This window comes from Salminus brasiliensis, chromosome 7, assembly GCF_030463535.1.
Source record: "Salminus brasiliensis chromosome 7, fSalBra1.hap2, whole genome shotgun sequence".
Taxonomy (NCBI): domain Eukaryota; kingdom Metazoa; phylum Chordata; class Actinopteri; order Characiformes; family Bryconidae; genus Salminus; species Salminus brasiliensis.
This window is the reverse complement of record NC_132884.1, coordinates 23,341,974-23,363,400: the sequence shown is the minus strand read 5'-3', so window position 1 is coordinate 23,363,400 and position 21,427 is coordinate 23,341,974. Positions and strand designations below refer to the sequence as shown.

Genomic DNA, 21,427 nt, shown 5'->3' with positions numbered 1-21,427 from the left:
GTCTCATTTGTTCAGTCACAGCTGCACTTTAGTTAAAGTATTCTGTCATCACATTCACATGTCTTTCGAAGTCTAGAGTCTAGAGAATCGTTTTAAAATGACAATTACAGGCCACTTCCTTCCATTGCTGCTGTAAAGAAATACAGTACACAACACTGTATTGTATTTTAACCAGCCTGTTGCTAAGGTATGTTTTGAGTGGTGCTTTGATGTATGCATTTAGTGATGTAGCACAGCCAGGTTATATCACTCATTATGGCCTAACTCTGCCACCATCCAACAAGTAAACAAGTGTTTCTAGCCTGCTGTACCTTCATTAGTACCTGCCTAGGCAGCCGTCACTGAAGTTAGCTGCAGTTGGAAATGTTTGTTTGTCATGATTTCAGATAGAACATTGTAATAATGTGTTGCATAATCCTCAGTAGATGGGTGGAGGGATGAGAACAGCCCCTGGCGCCAGAGGCCCAAGATTGTTTGTCATAATGTGTCTGGGTGACATGAGTGGGACTGTTACAGCTACTCTTTAGCCACAAATAGGAAAAGACTGCAGAAGAATTATGAGTTTAGACATGTCGGTAGGCTTCTCCTTGAAGGATTCTAGTGAAAGAGTTCATGAAAGAGTCTTTTATAATATGAAAGATGGGCATTGTATTATGTAGTGGTTGTGTTCTATATTTGGGGTGTTCTCCTGTTGGTTTTACAGTACTGAAATAAAGCCACAAAAGACCAATGCATTACAAAGGTTTCACTGAAAGTGTTTTTTGTATAGCGATACAGTTAAATAAACACTAATATTCAATAAATGATTTATTATTAGTAGTAGCTAAATAAACAGTATGCCGCTGAAGTGGTGCGTCATACATCATGCTCATATTAGTAGCTTGGGGTCTAAGCTAAGATTTCTTTGTGACAGAAATGAATAGTTTTTTTTAATGGCTCCATTGAATCCCTGTGGTAAACACAGCTGCCCCAAACCCCAAATGTTTTTGTCCCATATGCAACTTGGTCCTCTCAATTATGATAAAAATGACATTGCATGAAAGTAAGTAGACTATTAAACTCTAAGCTGTTCTCTACTTCTGCCAAGGAAAACTAACTAACCATATCGGACAGAGCCTGTTGGTTTGTTGGAGGTATTTTGTTGAAGTTTTATTTTGTCAGTTTAGTAAGCAGCAATACTGAAGGACAACTTTAGTGGTTTGCTGACCTTCCCCTGAAGCCAGGCCAGGCGCTAGCGTCTGCTGGGGTGTGCCTGGTGAATAAGTGTTCATGTGGACCCAACACCCAAAAGTTTCTTGTTGGGGGCAGCGGTGGCTCAATGCATATAGAGCTGGGTTATTGATCACAGGACAGAGGATTTAATATCTGCGTCTGCTAAGACCCTTCACCCTAACTGCTCCAGAGTTCCTGGAGTAATGGAGTACGGGTTTTTGGAATTAATATCGAGAAATATATATATTTTTGTAATTTATCCTTGTTACCTTTGTGAAATTCAGCATTCATAAAAGAATTTGTTTGACAGGCTATAGGGATATATTTTTTGTTTGAATGCTTCCAACTGAGAAGCTCATCAAAGCACACTGACAATGCTAACAGCCAGGCACCAAGGCTACTGAGAAGCAGCCTGTGGCTAATGGCGTCCCCCACTTACTCTCTCCAGCCCGTTTTTCAGTGCCCTGAGCTGTTTGCTAAGTATCAGCCAACAAGTCTACCGCCATGACTGCATCATGCCATATCAACGGTCCCAGACTATTGGCTGTAGGGCAGAAGCTGTAGCTGCACTGTGTCTGTCGAAAGGCCTTTTTTTGTTTGTTTGTTTGCTTGTTTAGAGTGATGTAAAATCGTTCAGCAAAGAACAAGCTCTGCCTCTGCGAATAAGGCATATTTTGGATCCCCTGTAGTCTGAATGGAATGTTAATTGAATCTGTTTTTCTTGCCGCTTCTAGATTAAACTGACACAGCACTGCTCTGTAGGAGGAGGAGGGCTGTGATCAGTTGTTCGTAGTTTTTTTCAGTTCTACGTTTTCAGCCAACTGAAATGCAATACTGGCCAACATTGATGCAATAAATGATTGATTTTCTGCAAGTTTAATCTCGATACGGAAGTGATGGGATTAGATGTGCTGGGCTGGGATTTACTGGGGGATCAGTAAAAGCATAGAGCCATTCCCAGCACTTTATATCAATATATATTATGTGGCATTATGTTTGTGGCAATGATGGGCAGTGTTTTAATTTTAATGAAAGATATAATAAAATGATCAATGACTTAGATCAATGAGCTATTCTGCAATACAATCAGGATGTGGTTGGATGGATGTACCATTTTGTAGAGTTAAGACTTCTTGCTACCACATTATTGGTTTGCTTGAGTGCATGCATATACAAAAGTTAAGTAAGTGTTTGACAAGTTAGGACATATTGATGTTCTAAGTGAAAAAGATAAACAAAAAATAGACATAGTTCCTAATTATTTTTTTAAAAGAAGATAAAAAAGATACAACATATTTAATGTGCTGTTACATTTGCACATACCACATCTCACATTTGTTTTTTGGAACATGTAAAAATAAGTGATTAATCAGTAAGTATGCTTTTGAATGAGAATGTGAATTTATTTTTATTTAGAAAATAAACAACATATGCTTTGACCAGGGGTGCGCTAAGTTTTACACAGGGCTGTATATTCATCATTGGCAAGTTTCATCATTTTCCAATATCTTTACAGCCTGAAATGGGTTTGCAGACAGAATATGCTCCACTTTTGGGATTAGGTCATTACTTTGAGGTATTTGTGAGCTATTTCATCAGCTCAGAGGAGCTGCAGAAGAGAAGCAGCTAGAGTAATGCTCCTGCCTCCATCTCTCTCTCTCTCTCTCTCTCTCTCTCTCTCTCTCTCTCTCTCGTCTCGCACTGCAATAGCTTCTGTGCTCTCCAGTAGCCCAACTGAATGTTGAGCTGATACCTGATTAGATAGATATACATATTAGATATATAATATTTTTTGTAGTGGGTTACCAGCAAAATACAATTAATAAACAAAACAAATGTAGCACATTTTCTCTGATTCTTGTTGCCACGTTTATTCATTTTTATTACTCCCTGAAATGTTTTTTTCTTTTTTTTTTTGCCATTTTTGTCTACGCTTATATCCACTTGGGAAGATTTAGCGTTACTCCCATCCTGTCTTTACTCTTACGCCTGGTTAGAAACTAAACTGTCGTGGAAATGCTCTGTTCTACCAGTGAGAGAGACACTCTCCTTTCTTTGGATCTAAACCAGCTCTGTGCTTTCAAAAACAAGGAGGAATCTAATGCACAGAAGTGCAGTTAGACTGCAGAGTTTTAAAAGAATTGGGAGCTTAATGGTCAGACTGGATTTTAAGATATTAAACACATTTAGAAAATTGCTACCAAACAAAGTAAATCAGTTTAAAATGTCTGATTATATAACATGTTTATATAGTGATTTTATATAGAAATTTTACTGGTGTTTACTATTGTGTAGTAGCACATTTTATTTAAGTTGTGTGGCTGTATTATTTGTAGAAACACAAAGATGGACTTGGATCAGTGTCAGCCAACAGTCAGCATTTAGAGACTCAGATTGGATTGAGATTGTTATTATTGATAATTATTATTATTTCAACCATACTTTTTTAAAAAAACTTAAATGTCATAATCTGAACCTCTTTAAACCTTGTTGAACTTTCTTTGCAGTTTTATTTTTGGGCTTTGGAAAGGTGGACAGTATAAACTTTGTGCAGAGCCCTCAACTCTACTGTAAATGATGAATCCTTGACCGAGTCCACCAGCAAGAGCGGCATCAGTCCTCCTCCCTCTGACTAAAAGAGGATCAGGAGCGGACAGAGAGAGAAGTAGAGCGGGTGATATGAGGAAAGACAGCACAGATGAAGAGGAACAGATGGGGGGCCTGGCGTGGAGATTACTTTAGGGTTCTTGTGAATGAGACTTTCAGCAAATGGATCATTGCAAAAATATCTTGATGCTTAAGGAAACACGTTTTTTTATTCATAGGCTTAAAAGATTACTTAGATGTACAAAAGCTCGATCGTAGCTGTCGCGCATTGGACTGGTTTCGGCCCTATTGCCTTTGGCCTGGTCTGCCGGAACTCTTTTGTCTCTGTGTTTGCATGCTCTGTCGTGCAGATGAGCTCTTCCTCTGACCCACTTTGCAGTGCACTGCCTATCGCTCGCTGTGGGACAACTCAAGCGAAGTGTGTCCTTTCAGTATGTGCAGTCATCTGACCGGTGCTGCGTGCATGTTTGGAGCTCATCGCTTACACTGCAGCCACTGGGACAAAGCCAGGAGAACCGTCCAAAGCTTGTACTGTCTGCGTTTGATAGGAATAAGGGTTACTAGAGGCCATTTTAAAAAGCTGAATATTTGTGAGATATTAGAGGAATACTGAAGGATTTCAGTTCCTGTTGGCATTTATTCCATTTTAGAATGAATCACTTCATGACAGATGGTAGATGATATGATCTGCTGTGTTTCCAAAAGTATCCAGACAATCCTTCTAATTAGCGCCCATTACTGGGCCAGACATTCAATTTTGCACACATAGCTTCTGTAATCTTTATAGAAAGGCACTGTCAACAGAATCGAACGCTCTGGAGCGGCCACAAGTAAGCCTAAGGTTATCATTTTCCGTCACTGTCTCAGTCCATTATCAGTCATTGTCCAGAGGGGCTTCTACATCTTGAGCGTTTGGTTGTGTAGCAGTGGAACTGGGTTCTCTGGAGTGATGGAACCTTTGGAATGAGTTGTTGAAGTGGTCTGAAGTGCTCCAGAACTAATTATCCAACATCAATACTTGATCTCACTCATGCTCTTGTGGATGACTACAATCAATTCCACACAGCAATGTTCCAATATCTAGTGCAAAGCCTTCCCAGACGAGTAGAAGCTCTTACCTGCAGGAAATGAGGATAAAAGCCACCTTGAATTTCTTTGAAACTTTGGATGAGCAAATGTCTGCAGAATTTATTACATATAGTATTTCCTATTAGTTTAATAGTAGTTAATAATAATTAACAAGCCTTTTGTCCTTGTTCTTTCCTATCTGGTGGACTATCTAAAGCAGTGGCTCACGAACAGTTTGTAGTCCTGTACCCCTTCAGACGGTAAACATCCCTCTAGCATGCACTTATGATGCAAGTAAGAAATTCAGCCTTAGTAAAATCAATATCCTTTCAATGAATAATTTAACTAGACATGCTTATGTTGCTAATCGTGAATGAAAGACAGTAATCACCAATTAGCATCTGAGTATTGCTAATCTGTAAATATTTACCAATGAGTGTAAAAAACATGGACGCTGCATTTCCATTCCTTTCTGTTCCGTAGAAATGAAGCCACAACTGGCTGCCATGTTGTCAAATTTGCAACCTGAGTCTGCACATTAGCGAACAGAGGCGAAGCTCGACTTGCCTGCCTGTTTGGTAGACCAGCCCCTTTCTCGCTGACCAAGCGTGTCTTAGACCATCTTTATTGAGCTTTTAGCGCAGAAGCAAAGCAGATATTTCCTCTGCATACCCAGTTTTTCTGGGGGTAATGTTTCAACAGTAAAAGTCCAATTCTACTGTCAAATTCTACTACAACTCAGCTGCTCCATGTAATGAACAGGAAGAGCATGATACAGGTCCTGCAGTTGCAAGGCTGTCAATCTCTTTTTATTCCTAAGTGTAATCCCGCCTTCTTATATATAGCAGAATAAGGTTTTAAAAACTGATTTCTGTAGGAAAAAAAAAAAAAAGTTCCAGTATGAGCACAGGGACATTATACTGCAACCAGCCTGCAGGCAGAGGCTCTAGAGCTGTGGTTGCTTTAATATTGAGAGACATTTTCTACAGTCATTGCTTTTTACCGTGTATTGTTGTTACCAAGATTATTATAATTGACCAAACAAATATCAAATGATGTGACACCAAATGTGTGACAGACATTTTTGCTAATGTTAACCTAAAAATCAATAACGTGAAGAATGCTTCAGTCCTGTATAATAGGTGTGGTTCACTCTGGAGGAAGAGGAGTGACCGTTTTACAACAGCAGTCAGAAATAAATGAATGAACCTCACTCTGTCTCCAGCGCAGTAGGGACGAGAGTGAACTACTCTCTACCCAAATGCATTCTGTATATAAATAAACCTTCACTGTTAGAGCACAGGTTGTGCGACGTGGCACTCGCTCATCACTCCTCAGAATCAAGTAGGTATCTGTGTAATTGTGCTAATTAGGCTAAAATGAAATGAAGATGTACCCCTGGGGTCTGAAAACAAAACCTTGGGAAAACCAAAGATATGATTCCTATTAAGACTGTGGAAATAGAATTCCAGTAATGGATGGAAACCAGATACAGTGTCTTTTTTTCCTATTTTACACTTTTTTTGAAGACCAAAATCCCCGAAATGTGTAACCACCAACATATCATTACCATTGACGATTACAGCGCTATACAAATACAGTTGATTTGATTTATAAAGGGTTACGTAAATGCTGTCATTGTCCATTTTTATATTGCCACAGCCTGCTGTAGTTTAAGCCTGCGGTACAGGAAGTAGAAGAAAATCTGCCTATACCTTATACTAAACACTTTATAATACACTACTAGTATCAGCATTACAACTAATAAAAATCACTGCTGCTATAATAATAACAATCATATCATGACCATATGAACCCATATGACTCATTTTATTACTAGGGAATTTATTGTGGTTTGATTTGCTTTGTTTTTTGCCCATTACTGTTTGCATTTGTTGAATTTTCCTCGCAATGTGTTCCTTTTTGTAAAGTCACCTTCTCTGTTCTTTACTATACTTTTTTGTGCTTTAATTGCAAAGTCATAAGTGAGAGAGGACTATGTGCTCTTACAGTGGAACAAGACTTGCATGCCCTTGGGACTGGGTGGTTGTATATCTGTCTCAGTGGATGATGCTTATCTGTGTGCTCCATGGGCAGCATGTGGGAGATACCATCACTAAACAGAGCAAAGAATAATGCTGTTTCATAATGATGTGTGTGTATGAGTGTGTGTGAGTGTGTGTCTTAGCAGAAGGTTATAGGATAACAAAACGTCCTCTTTCTCCGATTCCCTTCCTCATATGAGAGGTGAAAACTCAATATTAAGGCTCAGCTTTACTTTTACTATGAATTGAAGCTTTCTTCTGCCTTCATGGCCTGTGTTCTCCAAATCAATATAATGATGGTTATAGCCACAAGTTGGCGTTCCATCTGTAGACAAAGTTTAGGACTTGGTTCTTTTACCAGTTGCTGTTTTCCTCTACAGCATCCTCCATGCCATTTAGTTTGTTTTCATAGTTCTATTTGCTTCACATTTACTAAGCTGGAAACCCAAGGCCTTTACTGCTGTCAGTTCTTGTGGTTGTTCCTCTGTGACATTAGCCTTGGCTAACTGCTGCTAATCATGTTACTGCTTCCGACACCATGTGTGCAGTCGGAAGCTATCAAGGCATTTCTTCCTTATTACTTTTAAATTAAATCCAGCACATCTTAGGGCTTCATGTAAGCACAGAAGAAATGAAATAACATTTAAAATGTATCAAAACTAGCCTGAAATATCACTCTGATATAGAGTATCTGTCTGTCTGTCTATCTGCTGCCTGTCTACCTACCTATCCGCCTACCTACCCACTCTGTGTGTGTATATAAAGCAAAATAATGTTAAAGCTTATTTCTGGGGCAAAATAAAGGTGCCAGTATCAGCACAGGGAAAACTAACTGGTGGTTAGTTTTGGGCACTGGAGATGGAAAGACAACACATGGGGTTGAACGGAGCTACACATCATACTGCAACTAGCCATGCTACTGTCCGTGTTGTTTATAGTCATTGTCCAAACCTGCTGTTATAGCGGCAAATGGGAACGGCTCCATATCAATGCCTTTGGATTTAGAATGGGATGTCATAAAATGTCCTTTAGGTGTAATGTGTAAGTGTCCTTACACTTTTGTCCACATAGTTTGTGGTTATCCATATAGTTTAATGTGGCCTAAAATGTCTTTAATCATTAAAACACCTAGCTCGATCACTCAATAACTGCTATAATTTGTAGGTACAGCCCTTCAATACCCACAGATATAGAACAGATTTATATATAGACAGATTTCTACATATTTTTTTGACTCATGAAAAGGAGTATCTCCCGTGTGATTCGACTATTTTGAGTGTTTCTCTGTGCATCATTGTCTGTTCCTGCTGGAAGCGCCTACAGACACGCACAACTCCAAATATAAGCACTTATGTGAATTAGGTAGGCAGACATCATTGCTTGGAAGAAATTGTAGGCTGGCATCTGCACTGGCACACTGGCTGGTGCCCATGCCCATTTCTCTGGGCCTCAGTGGGTGTGTGCAGCGGGCAGCACAGCGGGGAGTGGGGGAGATGGCTGTTTTGATTAGCCTGATCTGCTGTTTGATTGGATCCTCCGGGGGCTCTGTGGGCCTCCCTCTTTCTTCTTAATGCTGTAAACATGTCCCTCGCTTCTATCAGATACATGCTGGATTAGAATCATTGGCAATAAATCAAAGTGAGAGAGCGTGCGCCCGCGAGAGAGAGAGTGTGTGTGTGTTTGTGTGTGTAAATGTGTGTATGCGTGTGGTCAAACCACAGCTGTGTGAATTGGCCACTGCTGTGTGAGCCACAGATACATATCCTCTCATTTCCCCTCTTTCATCCTGTATTTTCACATATTTTTTTGCTCCTCTCTCAGCTTCCTGTCTGCTCTCGTTTTTTCACTGACTTCACTCTTACACAATCCAACTGGCCTTGGCCTATTTTCCTAAAAGCATGGTAGCATTAAACTTGAAATAAGCTAACATTTACCTCAAAAAACAGTTTCCTTCCTCCAGCAGAAAGTTCTTTAAGGTCTGGGAACTGTTTTCCAGCTTGACTCTTCTTCACTGAGCACAAAATAACCAGTAATCCCTTCTTTTATTGTGGAGATATTTGTATGCAGACTGGTGTAGAGATGTATGTGCAGCCGGGCTTGTTTTGACTGTCAGTACGACAGATTAAAAAAAACAATTCAAATATTTCAATCACCAAAAAGCTTACGTCAAAAAAAGAGCTATGGTTTGGAGAGTGTTTCACTGGCCATATGGATTAGCTTAGCCTTAGCTTGGCCTCACTTTGTGTGCTGAATAGGGCCCTTCAGGGCACACTGCACACTGTGGGCTGGTGGGGGACCTGATATGCTGTCTGTCTGCTGATTACAGATTTTCCTTTTTCCAGGCCTTTCCATAGGTGGCATGTGGTACGACAAATGCTTCAAGGGAGAATAGTTGATCTAAAGGTGCTCAAAAAAGATGATAGTGGCTCTTGGATGATTCATTTGAAATCACAGGCTAGAATGGAGATTTGTGGGGGGTTGAAGAAATGGAAGGACACAAGGGAGTCGTTTTGTAGAGAAGGGCTACTTTTAGTGATGCTAGTTACATGTGATATTCAAAAGTCTTTTGCACTGCTTTCAATGGGACATAAAATACTGGGATGTAGAATTTGTTATTTAGTTTGCAAATTCATTATTATGTAGTATGATGTCTGGGTATGATCATAATATAATTACATTATAAACTTATATAATACAATGTAATATTGCTGTTCAGATGTCTAAAATACAGCACCTTTTTCACTCTGTTACATTTAACAAATATCAGCCTGATGTCATTCATTCAATAATACATGAAAACCTCCGTTCTGATCTCTGAAGTCTTTCGTCTGTCTGTGCTGACCTTTTTGAACCATCACTCACTTTTTAAACACACCCAACCTCCAGATCACAGTGGGTAGTGGTTGTGTGTAGGTCCTGATTACATAGGAAAATCTGTTTCATTAAAGCCACATGTCTCATATTTTCAAACTGAAAAGGCAAAACAATTCTTACTGATGTTAAGATTAGGAAAGGTTTAGGGTTAGACTTTGGAAGCTATTCAGAATGTACAGATATATGTAATTATTACATATAGGTGTCTATTGAAAAGCTTGCAATCAGTTTTCATATAAATTCTTTTTTATACTGTTTTACTATTTTATATGTAATAACAACTGATATAATGCAGATTCAAATTTTAAGCCAGACACACACACATTTTACATTTAGTATTTTACAACAAGAAGGTATCCAGGCCTCTTCATGTACTCATTTTAGATCATTTAAGTTCTATTATTTATTTATTTAGTTAGCTAGTTTTATTTTCCAGCTCTGGTTATCATTTGTTGTATTTTGGGGAGCTTGTGACATTTATACAGGACTAGTTTATCAGAATCATTTTATACATTTGTCAGCCACCATTCTGTTTTTATTTCATTGAAAACACTGATTCCATACTTTTGATTGACAGTGTAACAGTAAGTTAAGGTACTTGAATATACATGGCACATTCAGTTATTACTGGTACTTTCATAGTTCAGCTTATATGAGGTGTGTTGTTATTTATACACTCTATGGACAAAAGTATTGGGACACCTACTGGAGCTTTTATGACATCCCACTCTAAATCCATAGGCGTTAATATGGAGTTGGTCCCCACTTTGCAGCTCTAACAGCAGATGTGGAGCTTTGCACTTACTGAGTCAGCAGTTGCACGATGCATCTCAGCGCTCAGCAACCTCACTCTGTAACTTTACGTGGTCTGCCACTTGGTGGCTGAGTTGCTGTGATTCCTAAATGCTTCCACTTTTCAATAACACCCCTCACAGTTGATGGTGGAATATCTAAGAGGGAAGAAATTAAACTTGTTGCAATGGGGGCACCCTATTACAGTACCAAGCTGAAACTCATTGAGCTCTCTGGAGCAGCCCATTCTTTCACTAATGTGTGTAAAGGCAGACTGTATGGCTAAATGCTTGTGGCAATGGGACTAAATGAAACACCCAAATTCAACAATTAAGAGGTGTGTCCCAATACTTTTAGATACTATGCATATAATACATTAATTTGGGACATCAATGTGTCATGGTCAAACAACATGTCAAGGTCTAAGAAACACCTCCTTTGGTATATCTACACATCTGCACGCTTGGTTTTGTGTGGTTCTTCATTATGTATGTGTTTGTGCCTGGTGATTTGTGCCATGTACTGACCATCTCTCTCTCTTTTAATCTGCAGGACTGAAAAAACGTACCAGGAAGGCCTTCGGGATACGGAAGAAAGAGAAGGACACTGACTCCACGTCAGTATCTTTTACTTCTGTTAGCCCTGACTCATAATAATATCACACAGAGGACATGAAAGACTTTTCATTAGCTAGCGTACTGCAGCTTTTCTAAACAACAGAAGAGCTCTGAGTGGCGCTAAACCTCTGGGATGGCTCCTCTGAGACAGGCCTGTGAAAAACACTGTGAGACACTGCTGTCATTTCCACACAGCCATTTTCCCCTCAACTCTAGTGAGAGCTTAAAGTCAATAAGTATGCACAGCAGACTAGATCGCTAAATGTGTCGTGACTGTAAGCTGCTTATCTGTGCTCTCTCTGCACTGTTGAAGAGAGGTGGGCTTGTCTGAGCTTTTAGGGGCTACTAACTCAAGTGAAGACTTTATGGTACTCTGTGGACCTTCGTCATACAATAAGGAGGGGGTTATAAATATGCCTAGCTGCTTTTGAGGTGCTTGTATATGTCTGTGTGAGTGTGTGAGGGGGTTGTTTGTGTTAGGTATGCAACACTTTATCGTGTAGGTGTGTTGCTTGTATGCGTGTGTGTATGTGTTTCTGTTTGATGTTCTAGGAACAGGTGTTTGAATGCAAAGCTGAGTGCAAATTGCTGTTGCTCTTGAGTTTAGAGAAAGGAAGACTTGCATGTTAAGTGGGTATTAAAGTCTCTCTCCCTCTCCCTCTCCCTCTCTCTCCCTTTTTCTCAGGGGATCACCAGACAGAGATGGAGGAGTGAGTACTACTCGTGCACGTCGCTTTCTTTTGGACATTTAACTCTGCACTTTCAAGCATTACTATACCATATTTAAACACGAACTTACGTGCTCGATTACATATTAGACTATACAATCAGATGCATATACAACCATGTCCTTAAGTATTTGTACAGTGACAATTTTTTTTTTGTCATTTTGCCACCACAGTGGATTTCAACTTAAATAATCAAGATGTGGTCAAAGTGTAGAATTGCAGCTTTAATTTAACAGCAATATGTGTTGTTCAATAATAAGACTAAAACTAAAGTACTGTATATGTTCTTTCTTTGATAAAGAGAAATTATTTACAGCATCTAGTCAGATCAAGAATACTCTTGAGTCGTATCGTTGTCAAAGTTTACATTTAAAAGGCACACAGGAATGAAAATACAGAGAGTTCACTTAAAGATGTAAACCACTGGAGAACAAGAACAGAAACATCTGGATTGAGTAAGGAGCATCCGAAGCATGCCACATCATCTGTTAAACATGGTGGATACAATGTTATAGCATGGGCATGCATGTCTGCCAGTGGAACTGTGTTTATTGATGATGCGACTGCTGATAGCTACTCCTAACTAGCAGGATGAACTAGTAGAACGAGGCTATCTACTCTGATTCAATCAAATGCTGCGAAGCTAATAAGATGCTTCACAGAACAGATGGAAAATGACTAAAACTTACTGCAAAATCAACCCAAGAGCTTCTTAAGGCAAATAAATGGAATGTTCCTAAATGATCAAATCTCTCGCTGAAGACAAAACTTGAAGGCAGAAAGCAAACAAACAACTGTAGCAGTAAAGATCTGGCAAAGGACCTCATGTAAGGAAACTCACCATTTGGTGATGTCCATGTTTTCCAGACTCCAGGCAGTCATTGACTGCAAAGAATTTGCTTCCAAGTATTAAAAAAAGAAATGCTCATTTATAATTGTTAGTCTGTCCATTTATTTTTGAGCCTGTGTATAGTGCATTATACTCATTGAAGTAAAGTCTGGACTTTCATTTAAAGTCCAGTAAGATGGTCTACAAAGGCACAACTGCAGAATTTGTGTCGATACGCAGATTATATTGAAAGGTTTAAGTCTGCACTTCTGTTGTGATGTTTTTATGTCATAATATCAAAAATGTGCAAACCTTAGCTAAAAAAATTCATCGTTGACTGAAAGTTTAGAGTGCACACTTTCAAAATAAGTTCTCTTCTTGTTTCTTAAGCTACTAATTTATAATATACTAATATGTTTTTGATCCAGCTTGCTTTAATGCCATTAACGTGTCAGATTTACTGTAAATAAGCCTTATTTCAAACAAGGCAAGTGCTTTTATAATACATGGCATAGCAAAGCTGAATAATTTGCATTATATTTCCATTCCATGTATCAGGAAACACTACAGCAGGACCAGCAACAAATTGAACTGGTACTACACATTGGAGTCCTGAACATAGTGTAGTGTAGTGAAGAACGTAGTGGACTATTAGTTAGTAGTAGTTTTAGTACTCCTTCATATAGAATATGTAGAGATCCCTTAGATTCCCCTGTAAAATTCCTTTAGACAGCATAGTGCAGTTAAAGTTCACTGAACATGTAACATAACCAGCTTCTGCTTTGACTCATTTATAGCCACCAAAGAAGACCAATGGTGCTCCCAATGGCTTCTATGGGGAGATTGACTGGGACCGATATGTGAGTTTGGCTTTTATTTAGTTCATGGAAACGGATTAAAACATACCCAGTTATTTTATTTGATATTTTCACTGTTAGGGAGCGCTTTCGTACAGTAAATGCTAGAATAGGACAAATACTAACAAGGTTGAAGTCTCTTTACACTGTGTCCGCTAGTGGTTATTCTGGCAGCTCAATGGAAATGGACCATTTTTAATGGAAATGAACCAAAATTCTTTTGCTGGTTTAAGTCTGTCACCAGAGGCAGTAGTTATGGCACGTGCATGTTCACACTGGACCAAGTAACATAAATCAGTGCGTAGAATCGACACTTTCTGTGTGCTACCATACAACATAAAACACTGCTGATATGTCGTTTATATATTCTGTCATTGAATATCAAAACAATGCAACAGCATCAGCTGTTGATTACATGACAAAATTGTAGATTAAATGACAAAATTGGCAGCGACTTGGTCGGCAGAAAGCGGGTAAAAAAATGAATATGTATTGTTAACGGCTGATCATGTGTACATATGCATCTGTTATAGAACTCTCCTATGGTGGACGATGAAGGCTACAGCATCAGACCAGATGAAGATGGAGATATCCTAAAAACCTTCTATTCGAGGAACTTGACTATATGCTTGTGATCTACCCATGAGTAAAAACAGCTTGATATTGATGTGTTACATCTAACCAATGAGGAATTAGCATATGTGAAGAATGGGCATCTTTAGTGAGTGTTTGTCCTTGTGTTTGTCCTTAACGGCTACCTACCAACCCCTAAGGAAAAGAGCCACTTCTTTTCGTCCAGCGAGTCAGAGGAGGAGGAAGACCACCGCAAAAAGTTTAAGATCAAAATCAAACCCCTGCCTGCAGACAATGCTGAATTTGTGGCTCCTTCGGTAGATGAATTAAAAGCCTCCATAGGCAACATAGCTCTGTCTCCCTCGCTTCTGGTGAGTCCTGCCTATGTTACCCACAGTCTTTGTCTTTCATTTCACTTCCTGTTGTTAGCCCTGCACTTGTGACAAAGCACTGCCCATTTCGATGCCTGTGCTCATCCATGCTACATATGCTTTGTACTATTCTTCTCAAAATAGAAACACATAGGAGTGCATGATCTGATGATTTCAGGGCCTGTTAGGCCTCATTACAGACCCTCAGACAGCGGTGGGGAAGTGTCTCACTATGCTGCTCTGTCCATCATCTCTATATATCTCTTTTATTACAGAGCCACATGTTGGCAAAATCCATACGTTAGTGTAAACGTTTTGTTCGCCATTGACTTTACACATCAGCCCAACAAGCACCAATGTTCTAATGTAGAAATGATACATCGAGTGGGACAGTATGAATGCAGGAGAACATTCTAGAACAGTTAGTGGGAGAACACTGTGGAATAATTGAGGGAGAACATCTTAGATCAATATGAGTGACTAAAGATATATCATAGAACAGCGTGGGGAAAGTGTTACTAAAAAGTGTGAATGGGAAGAATATATCTAGAACTGTGTGATTGGTGAGAACATTCTAGAACAATGTGAACAAGAGGTAAATGTTCTAAAACAGGCAGACAACAATCTAGAACATCAGTAGCAAGGATGAAGCCTGTTCTAGAACAGTGTGAATGGTGAAGTCTATTCTAGAACAGTGTGAATGGTGAAGTCTATTCTAGAACAGTGTGAAGGAGGGAGCATGTCCTAGAACAGTGTGAAGGAGGGAGCATGTCCTAGAACAGTGTGAAGGAGGGAGCCTATTCTAGAACAGTGTGAATGAGGGAGGCTGTTTTAGAACAGTGTGAAGGAGGGAGCCTGTTCTAGAACAGTGTGAATGAGGAAGCCTATTCTAGAACAGTGTGATTGAGGAAGTCAATTCTAGAACAATGTGATTGAGGAAGTCTATCCTAGAACAGTGTGAATGATGAAGCCTGTTCTAGAACAGTGTGAAGGAGGAAGTCTATCCTAGAACAGTGTGAATGATGAAGCCTGTTCTAGAACAGTGTGAATGATGAAGCCTGTTCTAGAACAGTGTGATTGAGGAAGTCAATTCTAGAACAATGTGATTGAGGAAGTCTATCCTAGAACAGTGTGAATGATGAAGCCTGTTCTAGAACAGTGTGAAGGAGGAAGTCTATCCTAGAACAGTGTGAATGATGAAGCCTGTTCTAGAACAGTGTGAATGATAAAGCCTGTTCTAGAACAGTGTGAATGATGAAGCCTGTTCTAGAACAGTGTGAAGGAGGAAGCCTATTGTAGAACAGTGTGAAGGAGGGAGCCTGTTCTAGAACAGTGTGAAGGAGGAAGTCTATCCTAGAACAGTGTGAAGGAGGGAGCCTGTTCTAGAACAGTGTGAATGGGGAGGTCTGTTCTAGAACAGTGTGAAGGAGGAAGTCTATTGTAGAACAGTGTGAAGGAGGGAGCCTGTTCTAGAACAGTGTAAATGAGGAGGTCTATTCTAGAACAGTGTGAAGGAGGGAGCCTGTTCTAGAACAGTGTGAATGGGGAGGTCTATTCTAGAACAGTGTGAAGGAGGGAGCCTGTTCTAGAACAGTGTGAATGGGGAGGTCTATTCTAGAACAGTATGACTGATGCAAGATATTTGAAAGCAGTGTCAGTGGGTTAGAACATTCAACAGCAGTGTGCCCAGGGGAAAACATTCTAGAACAGTGTGAATATGAAGAACGTTCTGGAACAGTCCAGGTAAAGTAGAATAGTCTAGAACCCCTCAGTCGTACAGAAGTGAGGCACTTGTACCAAACAGTTTAGTTTCCTTGTGTTTGTTGGTGTTTTGGGGTCACTGTGCTTTGAGCTTGAGTCATTCATGGAAGGTCATCCACTGTCTGGTTAAAGGATAAGCTAAATCAGCCATTTGTTGGCAGTTACTGAATTTGTCTACACTCGTTCATTGGTGAGGCTCAAAAAGTGTAAGCTGGTTTGATGAAGCAGATATAAACTTCTAAAGCTAGCTGTGCGACTGGCTCATTGTAAGACAGTTGGAGCTGGAAATACCTCGTATCTTCATGGTTGGTGTTTTCTTTGTGCTATTTGACAGTTATTATAAGAGTTATTATAAGAGTTATTTACATTGTGTTAATCTAATGTTAAATGGGCCAATGGAAAATGATTCAAAATTACTTGTAATACCATACCTTTTACAGTGACTTCCACTGAAAGTTTAGAAGGATTTTTCCTTCTCCTGTAAAGTTGTCATTTTGCAGATACAAGGTTTGGCATTACATTGACAGTGAACAGTGTAGTACAGACAAATGCACAGACGTCTGACTTGTGGATTAAATAAATGATGCAGGCAGTAATGCTGCTGTTGCCAGTAATGAAATACACAAAGCCAGCATTTAGTATTATGGAAATGACATCATGCAATAATAATTTTGCATGATTGATCCTGTTCCATTAATCCTGAGGGCAATTTACAGAATGCTCAGCTCATGTGACAGAAAGCCTACATAAAGGACTTCTGGTAATACCAACATAAAGAATCCATACATCAGATGTGTTTTTAAATATATTTGTCTAGCTGCACAGAATTCTTCCTTCAGTTTAGCCTGGTTTATGTACTGAGGTTTGCGCTGCTAACGCTTTTTTCAAACGTTTATTAGCATCTGTTGTGGACTTTTCCCTGTAAAACTCAGGCGAGGTACACTTTAGGTTAGTCATGTGTCCTCTGTGACCCAGTGGGACTCTTCCAGTGTGCAGGCACTGAGTTAGAGTCTCCTGTGAGCCAGGGAACCGGAGTGTCAGTGCGTTCTCCCTCAATAATTCATCCTGGAAACTGGGCTCGAAGGTGCTGTATGACATAGCTGTGTAAGAACAGAAGCACACAGAGCAGCTTGTGTCATGTGAAAGCCTGCACACTGAATTATTCACACACACACACACACACACACACACACATACTCCAAAGCCTTTATCAAAAATCACGGTTGTATGGGGCATTGTGCATCACAGTTGTATGAGAATGTACTCTTTGGCTTAGAGATGTTTGTAATATTAAGTATTGAAGTACCTTTATTGTCTTTGTACATACATGCTTGTACAGTACAGCACAATTTCTCTTTGCATATCCCAGCTCAGAAAGACAGGGTCAGAGTGCAGGGTCGGCCATGCTGCTGGACCCCTGGTTAAGTGCTTTGCTTAAGAGCCCAGCAGTGTCCGCTTAGCAGACATGGGTATTGAACCTACAACCCTGTAATGAATAATTTAGCTCTCTAAACACTGGGTATGTGAAGTGTGAACAATCTAGAACTGTGTGAATGAGGGAGTATGTTCTAGAGCAGTGAGAATAGGGAGAACATTCTAGAACAGTGTGAATGAGGGAGTATGTTCTAGAGCAGTGAGAATAGGGAGAACATTCTAGAACAGTGTGAATGAGGGAGTATGTTCTAGAGCAATGTAAATATGGAGAACATTCTAGAACAGTGTGAATGAGGAAGTATGTTCTATGGCCGTAAGAATATGAAGAACATTGAGGGTGTATGTTCTAGAGCAATGTGAATATGGAGAACATTCTAGGACTGTGTGAACGAGGGAGGATGTTCTAGAGCAATGTGAATATGGAGAACATTCTAGAACAGTGTGAATGAGGGAGTATGTTCTAGAGCAGTAAAAAATAGGGAGAACATTCTAGAACAGTGTGAATGAGGGAGGATGTTCTAGAGCAGTAAAAATAGGGAGAACATTCTAGAACAGTGTGAATGAGGGAGTATGTTCTAGAGCAGTGAGAATAGGGAGAACATTCTAGAACAGTGTGAATGAGGCAGTATGTTCTAGAGCAGTGAGAATAAGGAGAACGTTCTAGAACAGTGAATGAGGGAGGATGTTCTAGAGCAGTAAAAATAGGGAGAACATTCTAGAACAGTGTGAATGAGGCAGTAAAAATAGGGAGAACATTCTAGAACAGTGTGAATGAGGCAGTAAAAATAGGGAGAACATTCTAGAACAGTGTGAATGAGGGAGTGTGTTCTAGAGCAGTGAGAATAGGGAGAGCATTCTAGAACAATGTGAATGAGGGAGTGTGTTCTAGAGCAGTGAGAATAGGGAGAACATTCTAGAACAGTGTGAATGAGGACGAATGTTCTAGAGCCATGAGAATAGGAAGAACATTGAGGGCGTGTGTTCTAGAGCAGTGAGAATAGGGAGAACTGCCTGTTCATTCGGTATCTTATATGTATTTCCCACCCCTTGACAGGTGCCACTGTAACAAGAGAGTGTTATTCACCTTATTTCACATTAGCGGTTTTAATGTTATGGCTGATGAGTGTACGTGTTCTGCATAAACCGTGTCTATATAAATGAAAACTTTTAGAAACTTTAAAACATGTACATCTGTGAGCCTTTTATTAGTCAGTGATCTCTTATTGTGGATTTTTAGGATCTCTCAGACTAAACGCCACACGCTGCTACTGGCTTAGTGTAGGGCAATAACACTCCCGTCCATAAAATCAAGCACTCTGAGCTTCGCACTGTCAAGTGCACTGGAACTCTCAGCATTCCTCACTCTCGCTGAATGAAGCCCAAGTCACATGCTTGCCTTGCACCATGGCAACCCGCACTTACACGTGTAACTATGGTAACGGATTGAACGTGAAAATCTGTCCTGAAGAACGCCAAAGAGAACAAAGGTTAACAGGCCTGATAAACTAAACAATAGCAACTCCGCCGCCTCCCCCCTCCAACTTTTATTTCTTTGCTTTGGTTGGGAACGCAATGAAAATCTGTGTAGGCTGTTGTATTCTCTCAAGTGCTGCGCTAATGCAGTCGGCCGAGTCAAGATAGAGGTATCGAAGGGGTTGTGCTCCAGCTGAAACGTTACACAAAGCCACAGGCTTTCCTATTATAGCACACAGGTGCAGGTGTTGGGTTGCAGGTGGTGCTCATGTTTTATTAATAAGGCCTACTCCTCTGTTGGGACGTTTGAATGCAGTCACTCATCCATCCAACTCTTTAATGATAGTCCAACAACAATCGTCTGCTGTCTGAAGTCATTGGCCAACAGTATTTCTTGTACTGTGTCATGATTCTGAATGCGTATTTATAGGTGTCTTTATTTAGGATTTTCCGTACATATTGCAGTGTTAGAATTGCCCATGATTATTTAGTCACTGAAATATGCAAGTCAGGAGAGCAGGACACAGGCGTGTAATGACTTTATTAACACAAATCGAATCTCGAATTGTAGTCAAAGGGCAAAGCAGGGGTCATGACACAGGCAGACACTGTAAACAAAGGCAGATCTGTGATCAGAAACTGAAGCAAAACCTAAAAGAACTAGGAACATGCCCAGAAACAAAAAGTTTGGCAAAAAAAAATAATACAAGAAATACATTTAATTGGACAGTAATTGGCAAGGTTATGGAATACAGCTGAGATTTACATGGACAGAAAACATACAAGACTTTGCGAACTACAACAACTATTTTACAAAGCAGAGGTTCTCCATAAGGCTGAATTATTGAACCCTTTTGCAAGTTCTGGAAACCCCTAACCCTAATGGTCTTCCTGAAGTGAGCTCTTTTGCTTCAAACGCAGCTGCAGTTCTTTACCATCCTCAGCACCATTTAAGGTTAAATGGAAAGGTTTAGGGATGCACTGTATGTTGTGAAAAGATTAATCAGTGGATGGATTTTGATGAATCAAATAGTTAAAAGAAATAAAGCTTAATGTTTGACTCCTTCCAAGTGGAGCCATGCTTGCTAAAGGGTTAAGCCCGTGACGTCTCATTTTAAGCTGAGTGCTACATTAAAAAACAACATAACCGCATTATGAAATGTCCCTCCAGTACAATATAAAGGCATATACAGACAGACATATAATAAAACAAGACACAGGTGTACTTGATGATAAGGAGCAGAGTCTGGGTAGACTACGTGTCTGTACTCCTTTGCAGCAGTATCAGGTTTTACTTTACTAGGAAGGATTAACACTAGGCATTGAAACATTCCAGTGAGGATTTCATTTCATTCAACCTGAAGTGCGTGAGGTCAGATACTGATGGGTTGGATGATGCGTCCTGGATCGCGAACGTCACTTCAGCTAATCCCAAATATATTTGATGGCACTTCATCACTCCAGGAAATTCAATGATTGGCACTGGACATGGTGACCATAGGCTCATGTGCAGCTTCCAATTTTATCTTCATTGATTTTCTATGGAGATTGTACAAGCTGTGTGTGCACACGTGTGCTAGTAAGCAACTTAGTTAGCGGAGAATATCCTTAAAGCAGCATTATTTGAAAATTCTCTCCCTAAAGTAGGAAAATGGAATTTTGAGGTACCACGAAAGGACACACTTTTCACATGCATTTTACAAGCTGAGAGATACAGAACCACCACTGAAAGTTAAAGACGCATGTGGGCTGACGCTGTAGAGTAATATTACAGGATTTTACACTAATATGATTCAGGATTACGCAGCAATATGCAGTTCTCACAAGCGATGTCCTGCCCGCTTTGCCAAAGTTACATACTGCAGGTTCTGCCGTGCTGAGCCCAGAGTAGCAATAATGGCTCCGCTATTCTCCCTATTACAGGTCAATACTGTTATTTTAATGTATAAATGCTACATAATGCTGCTTTAAAGTAGTTGTCTGGATTCTTTAGGACATAGAGTTAATAATCTCCCTTAACAACCTCCTTTAAAGGCAACAGTAGAGGATTTTTTGAGGTTTTCGTCATGCTGCCTCACCATTCCATTCAGCTACAGTCCTCTACCACCGTGCCCATGACAACGGCTACTGCTCTTGCACTAATGTAGTACATATGTCCTTTCTTTTTTTCCTGTCTCTCTCTCTCT

At 39.9% G+C, this 21,427-nt stretch overlaps 1 protein-coding gene across 9 annotated transcripts in view; it reads left to right on the top strand.

The window, feature by feature from the left end:
• sgip1a (SH3GL interacting endocytic adaptor 1a) overlaps positions 1-21,427 on the top strand; it is a 66,683-nt gene that overhangs the window by 20,399 nt on the left and 24,857 nt on the right. For 8 of the 9 annotated variants that reach the window (XM_072684230.1, XM_072684234.1, XM_072684231.1 and 5 more), the window contains exons 2-6: positions 11,151-11,214; positions 11,901-11,925; positions 13,570-13,632; positions 14,163-14,217; positions 14,392-14,573. In XM_072684230.1, the coding sequence (XP_072540331.1) occupies positions 11,151-11,214; positions 11,901-11,925; positions 13,570-13,632; positions 14,163-14,217; positions 14,392-14,573 (389 nt within the window). The remainder of the gene's footprint in view (positions 1-11,150; positions 11,215-11,900; positions 11,926-13,569; positions 13,633-14,162; positions 14,218-14,391; positions 14,574-21,427) is intronic. The other variant, XM_072684233.1, reaches the window with a different exon arrangement.